Here is a 13,006-nt window from a genome sequence, read left to right on the forward strand (position 1 = left end):
ATTTTGCAATAACTCCATGAAATCACATAGCCATTAATCTTTAGACAGAGCTACCATAAACTGTAATGATCACCAAGATGAAAACACCATGTGACCAGTGCCTAAGGTCTTTAGCCTTATACCCAAGTCAACAGTTAAAAAAACGACCATCCAATTTGTAAAAAATTAAAAAAAAAAAAAAAAAAGCAGCAGCTGATCCACATATTAAGCCACATGAGCCATGCTCCCTAATTATGCTCCATTTCTATTTCTTATTGATCTGGCCCTGTCTAGATTCTGACTTTCTCCTGAATTGAACTTCTCCACCCAAATTGCAAGACACTTCCACAGGGACAGGTCTTTTTACCAGACACTGGAAAAGCAGAGCTGAATATATGCTCTTTGGAGGCAGCCCAGCTCATAAAGGAAAGGAGTGAGAGAGTGGACTAAGTGGCCTTTACATCTCCCAAACTCTTGGGCCAAAAAACTGAGTGTTACAGTAAAAGGTTTTCCAGCACATACAGGCAAATTAGGAATGAGTAATTTATCCCATAATTATTATTACGTACAGAAAAACCTTATTTTGAATATATTCTATAACTGATTTTAAAAACATCTGATTTGTAAAATAATTTAAAAGACAATGTCGCTGCTTTTGAATACATTAAGACTGAAAATATCTTAAAGTATCTTCTGGTAGGGAATCCCTGGGTGGCGCAGCGGTTTAGTGCCTGCCTTTGGCCCAGGGCACGATCCTGGAGACCCAGGATCGAATCCCACGTCGGGCTCCCGGTGCATGGAGCCTGCTTCTCCCTCTGCCTATGTCCCTGCCTCTCTCTCTCTCTCTCTCTCTCTCTGTGTGTGTGTGTGTGACTATCATAAATAAATAAATAAATAAATAATAAATAAAATATCTTCTGGTAAGTAGATCAGGCTATCAATTGTATATACAAATCGGTGTTCATTAAAAAAAATTGTTCTACACTAATTACTCTCCACTGACAAATAATGACTTGCAAAGCACTTACTTTATTGTTTAAAACAGTAAAGTTCACAAATTGTCCATATTTACATAGATGACTTTTTACTATATACTTACAGACTTTCAATTATGGAATGAGTAAGACATGAGAATAAAAACACAGTCTAAGGAATACAGACAATGATACTATAATAGCTATGTAACAAGACAGATGGTAATTATACTTGTGGTGAACACAGCATAATGTATAAACTTCATAAACCTCTAAGTTTTATATGTGAAACTAATGTAACATTGTGGGTCAACTATACTCAAATAAGATCAATCAATAGATAAAAATAATTTTATTTATTTATTTATTTTATTGATAAAAATAATTTTAAAAACTAAATACAGAACTACCAGCTCCACAGAGTGCCATATCCTTGGATACAGTGATATAGGTCCTTGTATCAAATGATAATAGACAGAAAACCAAATAAAACTGTCTTGTACACAGTTGTTGGGAAGCTCCCACATTTCCCACTCTTCACATCTAGTTCCTTTGCCTCTATGATCCCTCTTCAACATATGTTTATCAAGCACCTACTATGTGTTAGATAAATATTGTTCCCTACATTGCCCAGGTCTCTAGTGTGGCACTGCTCGGTACAGTTCTTTAGACGACTGTCTCATTCTTCTCATCCCATGACTACTGTTGGGAGGAATCTCATCATCTAATTCATAATGAGTTATTACTTAGTTTGGATAGTGTAACATACTACTCAGTACCAGAGTTTTCACATCTCATATGTAAATATGCCTTAACCTAAAAGGATGAATTTATACCCTCATCCAATAAGAGGTAACTTTCTTAAGATGCCTTTCTACTTTTCTTCAAACCAAAAGCCTCTTTCAAATCAATACAGCCACCTACTCTTGAGACAGAATGCTGCTTGCAGTATTGTGCTGTGCTTTCCTAGATACTAAAGGAAGTAAGTTCATATGGGGATAAATATATTCTCTACTACATTTATATTGAGCATAGAACTTTATGGTCCGTTTGTTACTATCACTATCTGCACCACGGAATTGTGAGAAATGCATTGTATAAGTTGGAAACTAATAAACTGATACAGATTTCAAATTGCTTTAAAATTATTCCAGGATATTCCTAACTTCATTCATTATGCACAAATTTGTGCTAGTTGTTATGTATATAAAGCATGACTGATTTATTGAGAGCTTATCCTGAGATGTTAAAAATGAATACTACATGATGTCTGTCTTTCTTTGAACCAGAAGCTGAAGCTAATTTTATGCTGAAAATTCATCCTCTGAAGAAATATCCTGTGGATCTTTATTACCTGGTTGATGTCTCAGCATCAATGCACAATAATATTGAAAAATTAAATTCCGTTGGAAATGATTTATCTAGAAAAATGGCATATTTTTCCCGTGACTTCCGTCTTGGATTTGGCTCCTATGTTGATAAAACAGTTTCACCATACATTAGCATCCACCCAGAAAGGATTCATAATCAATGCAGGTATCTGGTGGTTGGTGTGGACTTCATAAATGCCAAATTAATTTTTTCTTATAAAATCTCTCTGTTTTTATATAAAGGACTTACTAAATTTTATATTTTTGTTTTATTAAGTGAGAAATGAAAATATTTGGAGAGGAGGTATGTTCCTATCTGAAAATTTATGAGATTATGTGTAGCTTGGAGTTTCTATGTTTTTTCAAATATCACTCCGTTTCATCACAAAAAACTCACAAATAATATTAGTCATCTTGGATAAACCTCCAATATTCAGGCAAACAGGCATATAAATACGTGTTTGAGAATTCTGTATTTGTCTTCAAGCTCCAAATTTGTTAAATTAAGGTTTGTCAAATTTAAAGTACTTATATTGCCAGTATGACAACTATCTTTGTTGCTGCTATGTTTATAATTATGTTACCTAAGATGGGATTTCAAAGAAAGCTCAGCTAGGACATGGAGGGTAGTTGGAAAGATGAGAATTTGTCTGTTTTCTGGAAAGAGACGCTTTTCTTATCATTTTGAAAGTCTGATTCTAAATAGCATATGGCCCACCATGAAACAAGAACTGACCTTAAAAATACAAGTTTCTCAGACAATATCCTAATTAGCCTGTTGAGTTCTCAGAAATGTATTCAGTTCCTCTTTAATATAACATTTCATTTTAACATCTTCTTTTCTACTTCCATAAGTTGCCCCAATAACTTTATAGATAATCTACCAAAACAGCTCTGCTAACTGTCGGAATGAATACATCTCCTCATGGAGCCTCATGTTCCTTCTCCCTGAACATGCATGTGCCTGAGGAATGATTTTCACTTCTTGGGACATCACAGGATTCTCAAAGTAATTTTAATAAACTCTGATTTTTCATCAATAATTTCACACCAAGCAACACTTCAAAAATTAGCACAATGTTTTAAAATATCAAAGAATAGTATAATATTTTCACTAAATTCCTAAAAACAGTTCCCAAAAAGTGTTTTTCAGCTGTTTCATGGTCAGATATGATAGGAAATCACTGAAAATTCTTGTCTCCTCTTAAAATTAACCATTAATAAAAGCCTGTTAGGTGTCCTATATTAAACATTTTAATCATCTTTAAGTTTTTGGACACTAAACCATTATATTCTTATTTCCTACTTGCAAAGAAATATCCACCAATATCGAACTATTCTCTGATTTTATAAAGTACAGACTTTCTCTAATAAAATTATATTGGCAAAAATATATTTATTTATATGGATATAAATATATATGATACATATAAATTAAACTATTTATTATATATATATATATATATATATTCCTTTCTTACACCAAACCACACAATTTTACTGTGAATAGTATCTTTAAATGAAGCATAGCAAAATAGATTTTGCATTTCATCTTTTTCCCATATAGTGACTACAATTTAGATTGTATGCCTCCTCATGGATACATCCATGTGCTATCTTTGACGGAGAACATTACTGAGTTTGAAAAAGCAGTTCACAGACAAAAGATCTCTGGAAACATAGATACACCTGAAGGAGGTTTTGATGCCATGCTTCAGGCAGCTGTCTGTGAGGTAAGAAGTTTCACAATATTGAATTTTTGCTCAGATGCAAATTCTCCAAGAATTTAAGATTTTTATTTTTTTATTATTATTTAAATATTTTATTTATTTATTCATGAGAGACATAGAGAGAGAGAGGCAGAGACACACAGAGAGGGAGGAGGAGACTCCATGCAGGGAGCCTGATGTGGGACTCGATCCCGGGACTCCAGGATCATGCCCTGGGCCGAAGTCAGACAGACACTCAACCACTGAGCCACTCAGGCATCCCAACATTTTTATTTTCTCTTTGATTTATAGAGTGAAAACATAATATAGAAGAATACATTCTTCTAACTCTTATTCATCACCAATGTTACTCATTTTGGTATGTGTTCAGGACAGAGGAGCTAAATTGGGAGAGGGTTATAAATAGGAAAATATAAAAGGGAAAGAATAACTTATGCACTTGGAAAATCCTTTCCAAAAGAGCTACTCTTTTCACTCACCACTTTCCAAGGAAGAGCCTGAAATAGCCTGTTTTCCTATTCACATTGTGTTGGGTACTCTGCACTTCGTAAACCTGGCTTGTTCTTCCTCTGGGGGAACACCAGAAAGCTTTAGCTGGGAGTTGGTTCAGTCAAATGGCTGTGGTAAAATAGAGGATGTATAAATAAAAGTTAATGCTACTTAGAAAACAGTATTGTATTTATGCACATTATTCTAGCCTGACTTCATGTTTGTTAAACTTGAACTTAATGTTTCTTGAGACGGATCTATGTTATTGTACAAGATCTAATTACATGTTTATTTTAAGAGTCATATTGGATGGCGAAAAGAAGCTAAAAGATTGCTGCTGGTGATGACAGATCAGACATCTCATCTTGCTCTTGATAGCAAATTGGCAGGAATAGTGGTGCCAAATGATGGAAACTGCCATCTCAAAAACAACATCTACGTCAGATCAACAAGCATGGTAATGTAGCAAAAACTTCGTAGAAGTTAGGACTCTTACGGCTAAAGTAGAAGTTTAAGTAGGCAATTCAGCTGTTCTTATACCAAGAGTTTACCTAAACAAGCATAATACAGAGTCAGGATAAACCATGAGAGAGAAGTTATGGAATAATGCAATATATAAATGCTGACTGATATAAGTCTAAAACATTTTAACAACATCTAGTAGCTAACTCTCTGATATGCTAAAAAGCACTCTATAATATGTAAAAATAAAAGTGATAAAAGTGCTCACTTTTTATGCAACTGAAGAACTTTAAAATGAAATACATATATATGCCTTTGCTATATATATATATAAATTAGTTCTGCAGAGTTAGTATCTAAAAGCACATTAAGGATTGGTAAGAAAAGGATATTTGGCCTGAAGCATTCTCACAGTATAATAGGTAGAACTAAATAGAGACTAAGAAAAAAAAAGTAACACAAGGCCAGCTTTCAATATTCTGGACCTCATTGCTTTCCTCTAAAGCTTACCTATATATAGGGGCTCTTTTTAAAAAATCAGTAGATATCTGAATTACTTCCTGAGGATTAGCTTCAGCTCTGAATCATACACTTAATATAATCTTCTAGAACCACATCTTTCCCAGCATTAGCTACTACTCTACATGTGGAAAATCAACTGTATAAAGCATCATTTATTTCTGATGGAAACTATTTACACAGAATGTTAGAACAAAAGCTTCCAAACTTTCTCAGATCTTAGTACCTTAGTGTCTAAATAATTTTTCCCCTGGTTTCCATAATCAGAAAAAAAAATCTGACAGTTCTATTTATTAAGTAGTTAGGTCCAAACTATTTGTATCCTAAAAATATAGTAGCCAGTTAAAAAATAATACATATGAATCATCAAAAAATACATATGTGTATATTTATGTCATTCTTAGTAATGAACTTACTAATAGGAACTTCCTAAGCCTTAGAATCAAACTGGACATCACCACCCTCATTTCCTGTTCTACACTGATTTTCATGCTGCCCAGTTTTGCAAAGATATGATGTCACCTAAAGGAACAGAGCCGAATGTAATCTTAAAACCACAAGCTACATAACAGCTAGTAATTCATGGCTACCTGGCAGATACTTAATTATCACCTTAAAAATTAAAGCTATTTCAAAGCGCTCTGGTAAGTGTACTGTAGCACTCCAAGAACCTCCTGCACAATTTGGGAATTGCAATATTAGAAGCATATAAATTATGCTGAAATTTGTGTGGTTCCCATGAGTCAAGTTTAAATAGTTTAAATTTACTTAATCTGCAACATCTTAAGCAGACACTGAAAATCTAGAGGAGCAAGTGTGTTACTTCACAGGACAAATTCAAACCTTGGTTGGGTTAGCCTCTTGATAGCAGTCTGAAAACTTAAAGATTTTAAAAGGTAACTAGAGTTTGAATTTTTAATTTTGGGATTTGGAATTATTCCAACAATGTCTTCCTCTTTGCTAATTCTCTTCTATTCAGCCACATTACGCTTTGGTAGACCCACCCACTTTAATTTAGTCATTTCTTATCTTTCCTTCCTTTTACTTAATCTTTTAAAATCTGAGATAGAGTTCTAATTATTTTCCAGGGAGTGGAGGAGGAGACAAGAGGAACTATTCTATTGTGAGACAAGGAGAAGCTTTTTTTAAAAAAAGAAAAAATAATAATCACATTATTCTCAGATTGCATTGCACTGTCCTTTTGAATTTTTGCCAAGTCACTGAAGTCATGTCTTTATAACTGTATTTTAGAGGGTGCTGTTATACATATAGGAAAGATTTCTTAAGACATAGAAATGCTCTCAGATTTTTAGACATCATGCTATGCCATATTAACCTTATGGAAATAAATGTAATTCTGGTGGAATTTTACACAGTGTTTGGGCTCTTATGACATCAGGAATTTGAACAATCTATCATAAACTTCATTTGCCTCCTTGAACACTGTTCCACCTACTTAAAAGAATGAACCTTTCACATGTCACTGATGTGCATTGAGTAAACCAAGGAGCAGTGTGTTTGTTGATACCTTAGAAGAACATTTTTATCTCATTTATCCCAGGTCATTGTTTTAAGGGATCCTCTTCCTAAGAATTCTCATTCCCTTCATTTCCAGGGACACTGCCCTAAAACAAAAGAAGTTGAAGCATTTTGATTGATCCCTCAACTATGCATTTATTTATATCTGCAAGATGCGCTACTACTCTGAAACTTCCTATATCCAAAGCTACCCTGAACCCGACTCTAAGCATATTTACCTGCTTATTTAAAAATGATCTCCATCCTCTCCTATTTGGCATTATAGAGGAATTTTAAAGGGTATAAGTTAGACAAGCCATCAAACACTTTGCTTCCTGGCTTTATCTCCAGCAGTCAACACCAGTTGAATGGTACCTGAACTTTTTGGTCTAACACTCTGGTTGTTTTATTTATAAAAGGAAATAACTAATAAAAGACCTTTTATATGACTAAATTACATGAGCCAGAGTTCTGCTACTTGTACACATATATTTCATGAAGGTCAATGTGAATTCCAGAATAATAACAGCTACCATGTTTTGAGTATTTATTAACTGAAACTTCTATAAACAAACACTGCATACAGTATCGAATTTATCTTCAGAGTAACTCTGTGGGGTAGTCATAATTATCCCCTCCCCCCTTTTTTTAACAAACAGAAAAACTGAGGATAGAAGTAGTTAAGTAAGTTGACTAAGGACAGAGGGCTAAAAAATTAATAAGTAGCAGAGTTGGGGCTCAATCCAGTTCAATCTTACATTAAAATCTTTGCCGCAATGTCTTAAGGGAAAAGTACAAGAGGTAGAGTGCTGAAGTCCTTGGAATAATTGCTGCTCTAATTTCCTGGTTGCAGTCTTACTTATGGAAGACATAAAACACATAATTTGGTTCACATGAATAAGTGAGATATAATTAAAATAGTTTCTATTTACACATTATGTATTAGTATATGGTCATTGTAAAATAATGTTATACTCTTCATTAAATTACATTTTCCATTGCTTGTTCTCCAAATTCCAGAATGAAAACTTGAGTAGTAATGTGTTTTATAATTTATCTAGTAATAATGGCAGCTTAAAATATGGCATTCTTTCTAAAAGAGTAGCTATTAGTATAAAAAACATTAATAGTGTAGAAGAAGGTTATTAATACTGAAGGTCTGGGATTTCAACCTGTCTCCCCACTCAGCTTCTCCAGGGTGATTACCACCCTTACTCAGAGCCTTCCTTACAGCATTCACCCCATCCTTGGTGGAGGTCAAAAATAATATGAAGGTCTCTAGTAACAGTGAAAGGGATCCAAAGAGCAAATATTTGGAAGAGCACTGGTCATTAAATGAATCCTTATTAATGGATTTTCAAAAGTTGCTGTAACTCTCTGTTCTGGATGGAAACATGCAAATAGGCAAAACCCTACCATCTTCCTAAACATATTGGGTAGCTTAGGTTTGGTGTTTCTTTTTTGACTCAGCCTTTTTTTTGTGCCTCATCCTATTATGTTCAGGAATTCTTCACCCCTCCTAACATACAACTCCTCAGAATTACCTTACTGCTGGCTTCATAGTTCATTCCCTCCCCTGCAGCTCATTTGGATATACTAGGAGCTGAACAGGTCACTGCCTTAGAGGACGGAAGCTGAACTGCAGAAGGTTAGTTAGGCATTACTAAAGAGTTTTGCTTCCTTATGGTTAAAAGCAGTCAATATTCTGCTTGTGTGTGACTGCTCACGTAACTATATTTAACATGTTTAGGAAGCTGCCTTTCTTTTTTAAGTTTGGTTTGCCTTTTTTTTTTTTTTTCCTGAGAGAGTGAGCCAGCTTGAGGTAGGTAGGAGGGAGAAGGAGTGGGAGAGAGAGAACTTAAGAAGGCTTGATGCTCAATGTGAAGCCCAAGGCAGGGCTTGATCTCACAACCCTGAAATCATGACCTGAGATGAAATCAAGGGGTGGACATTCAAGTGGCAGAGCTATGTAGGAGCTCCTAGGAAACCTTCTTTCTTACCATGTATCTGAACTACTTGCAATTATATGCAGTTTTTCCAGAACTGCAGAAAAGGAGCCTGAGAAGATACTTGACTGAATAATTTAATCCATAACACTGCTGAGTTAACAAAAGTTAAAGTTATTATATTTATTTGTGTTCCTTTTTTTATGAAAGGACTATTTCTGACATTTTCAAATATCTGCAAGGCTCATTTATAATGAATGCTGTTATCAGACAGCATTCCATGTAAGGAGACAATTTTAATCTTTCAGGAAAGAGCCCTGTTAACCATTTTTGCTGCTAAGAAATAACTTATAAATAACTTCAGAAAGTGTTAAATATCTTTTTCTGCTTCTCACCTTCTTCATCTCAGATACATATTAATAAAAGTGTTAATTCACTGAGCATTTATTTTGCACTAGCACAGTGCTGACCATATTGTTTACATGAACTCATTCAGTCTTCACCACAACCCATGTTATAAATAGGCTGAAACTTAGAGACCTTAGATTGATTTATACAAGGCCACCAACATACTATAAATATCAGTCAAGATCCATACCTAACCTATCTAATACCAGAAGCTATGACTGTGCTGGCTGCTTCCATTTATTACCACTGACCCTGAACTAGATGATCTGCTGTACCCTCCACATATGTTAGCTCATTAAATCTACCTATCAGCTTGACAGGGTCGGTATCATCATACCGATCCAGGATGAAGTAGTGAGGGAGGGTAAACATCTTGCCCAGGATACTTGATTCTTAGAGCTCCAGCTTGCCCCCTACACTACAGTCTTCATACTGAGTACTGGCTGCTTTTCAGAAAACCAGTGAATGCAAGTGACACTGACAGCAAGCTAAATTGAGTCATTTAAAAAAATAGTTTTAAACATATTCGACTCTGAAGTCTTCCCCAAATAATCATTATTCTAAATGTTTTGAGCATTTAAAAATGTACTTCTCAAGCCCAAATTTATACAGTGGTCCTAATTTTGCACGATACTGAATTCTATATCTAATGAAAAACAAATCTAGAATAACCCCCTCAATCTACTACCTTTTGCACAGACTGAGGCTTAACAGCACAACAGCTATTTATTTATTTATTTATTTACTTACTTACTTATTTATTTAACAACAGCTATTTAAAGTCAAATGGCAAGGCCATCTAAACCCAAATCATCCTGTTAAGGAAATTAGTACTTATTGAGTCTCATGGAAAGTACTGATTTGTAATTATGAGAATAATAATGACAACAGTAATTCTAATATGGCTAAACTAAAGCATGTAATAATACTTTTCACATTATTTCTTAATTTTTTTTCTCTGCTTAACCCTACATGAAACCATAACTTCTAAAATTAATTAGAGATAAGACCAGTTTATACAAATGTCTTTCACTAAGCACCTCCGGGTTTTATGAACATGCACAATCAGGAAAGTAAAGGAGATGTCACATAGGCAGAATGTATCTAGAAAGTTTTAAATAATATTTTAAGTCCAGCTGCAGTTTTTAAAAATATTATTACAACACTAAACATTAGCAAAATGCCCGATTTTAGCTTACTGTTTAAAACTATAAATGCCATAAGAACAATAATGTTTAAAACTGTTAAAACTGTTTTAACTGTTTAAACTGTCTTAACTATTTAAAACTATAAATGCCATAAGAACAGTAATGACTTCAATAATAACTTTAGACCTAATTTGAAGATTTCTCACGCTCAAAGAAAAATAGCCAGGGAATGATCCCTGCAAACAATATTTAGTTTATTTTTTCTTTTAAGTTGAAAGCAAAAGTTGTACACAGAAACACCTGGGCTAGGCTTACAGTAGCCGGCTCCTTATATAAGGACTCTGAAAATGAGCTCTGAAAAAAATAATGGTTTGCAAAAGTGACACTGTAAAAACCAAATGTGGTAAAAATATTTATGAAATAGAATGTTCCTATTAAATGACATGTTTCAGCTCAATCATATTTAAGCAGAAAACTTTTTATAACCACTTTAATTGAAAAACTTACAAAAATTATTAGTCCATCCTCCTCCATCAGCAACTGGGATATCATGATTACAATAATACTGTGTTTGGCCCCACAAATTCAAACACTTGAGGGGCCAGGTACTAAGGTATAACAAATAAGGCATATCCAAGTGGAGCCCAACATCTAGCCTTTGGTATAATGGCCTCCAAATGTCTTTCACTAAGCAGTATTTTCTTGAAAGCTGTCTTTTGTTAAGTTTTATGGTATTTGCCCATTACATTATATAACAACACCCAACATCACAGTGAGGTATAGATATTGCTATTACCTCCATTTAATGAATGAGAAAATGGGGACACTAAAGGGGGAAGGAACTGGTCTGTGGTCACACAGCCCTGCATAGTGGTGCCTATGGTAAATACCAAGCAGTGTAACATCAGGACATGAGCCCCCACTCACCATAATCTGGATTTAATAACTATAGAATGGTAAGTGAAAGCCTTTATACATGGTAACTCATTTAGTCTCCACCATAACTATGAGAGGTAGGTAGTAGTATTTAGACCTGTTTTATAGATATGACAACAGGATCACAGAAAGGTTACAACAATTATCCAGTGTCACATAGCTAGTAATTGCAGAACCAGGAATTAAAGCCCAGGAGGTCTGTTTCCAGAGCCCCTGCTCTTGGTATGGTTCTTAACTGGAGTGATTTTGCCCACCCCCCAATCCCAAAGGACATGTCAATCTCCAGAGACATTCTGGTTGTTACAAACAACTGTGGAAGGCAGGAGATACTGGCACCTAGTAGTAGAGGCCAGGGACGTTGCTAAATATCCTATAGAACACAGGACAAGAACAGTGCACCACAACACAGAATACTCTAGTGCCACTCATGAGAAACCCTAGTCTATGTGATTACTACTGCGCAATTATAAAAATAGAAAATATGCTATTACAATAGATGGGGATTGACAACACAGAATTTAGAGTCTTCATCTTAAATGTGTCTCTACTAGCAGATTGCTTTCATGTTATTTGTCTTTCTTCTAAAAAGTGAACTGAAAAAAAAATCCAGAAAATTGAGTACTTTATTTAATAAGACATTGAGGGTTTTTTCATCTTATGATAATATTCAATGCTATAAATTCTCTATTAGCTTATAAAATTTTTTACTATGAGGTTCAGTTTTATGAAGAGAATTTTAAACACTTTTTTTGTCACTATGCACATTATTAAAATTTTCCCATACACCTCTACACGATTATCTCTTTAACTGGAGTTGCTCCCTGTGAATCTTTCTTACCTCCTCTTCCCTTCTGACATTTAGAAGTTATTTCCCACAAATCACAGTGAAGGTGCTGGTGAAGAAGAAAAATGTGAAAGGAATCCTTTTGCCCTTAAATACTTAGCAGCTGTCTTGGCACATTGCTTTCCCTTCTCCCTTTTGCCCCTGAAATGCCTGTTATCTCTATTAATTATTTTTAGAGTTTAGAGAAACAATATGTGATGGGTTAGACAGAGGGGGAGTTAGAGATGTGAAGCAGTGACGTCACCAGAATAGGACAGCTGGCCTAGAGGGAGTGTTCTGCTAGTGAAATACAAGACATAAAAGATAAAATATTTAAAAGATAATATGCTTCACGGAGGAAAGGGGAAGGGGCTTCAAAAATGGCCATTAATCCACAGTTCTCCTGTCAACAGTGGTTTACTAAAACATCTGCTAAACATTTGTAATTTTAACAAATCTGCCTCAAAGTAGCTGGAATTTTCTCTTAAAACCGATTTCTTTCTAGGGTTCAAAAAATGTGTTCTTTTAAACTTAAAAATCTAACTGACCTTCTTAATGAGCTTCTGACCAAACTAGAACTTTTTAGATTTAAATTTTGTGTACTTTTCCATCAATGTGACTTCCTGTTTTTGAAAGGGAGAAAGAGATTAAGAAGGCTCCCAAAACTGCTTACATTTTGGGATGTTCTTTAAATATTGATTTTA

General features: G+C 34.6%; 1 protein-coding gene across 4 annotated transcripts in view; it reads left to right on the forward strand.

Annotated features, from left to right (window-relative positions):
• The window catches only part of ITGB8 (integrin subunit beta 8), a 77,924-nt gene that overhangs the window by 39,794 nt on the left and 25,124 nt on the right, over nt 1-13,006 (forward strand). For all 4 annotated transcript variants that reach the window (XM_038557068.1, XM_038557067.1, XM_038557065.1 and 1 more), the window contains 3 exons: nt 2,243-2,489; nt 3,891-4,056; nt 4,841-4,999. In XM_038557068.1, coding sequence (XP_038412996.1) covers nt 2,243-2,489; nt 3,891-4,056; nt 4,841-4,999 — 572 coding nt within the window. The remainder of the gene's footprint in view (nt 1-2,242; nt 2,490-3,890; nt 4,057-4,840; nt 5,000-13,006) is intronic.

This window comes from Canis lupus, chromosome 14 (assembly GCF_011100685.1).
Source record: "Canis lupus familiaris isolate Mischka breed German Shepherd chromosome 14, alternate assembly UU_Cfam_GSD_1.0, whole genome shotgun sequence".
NCBI lineage: Eukaryota > Metazoa > Chordata > Mammalia > Carnivora > Canidae > Canis > Canis lupus.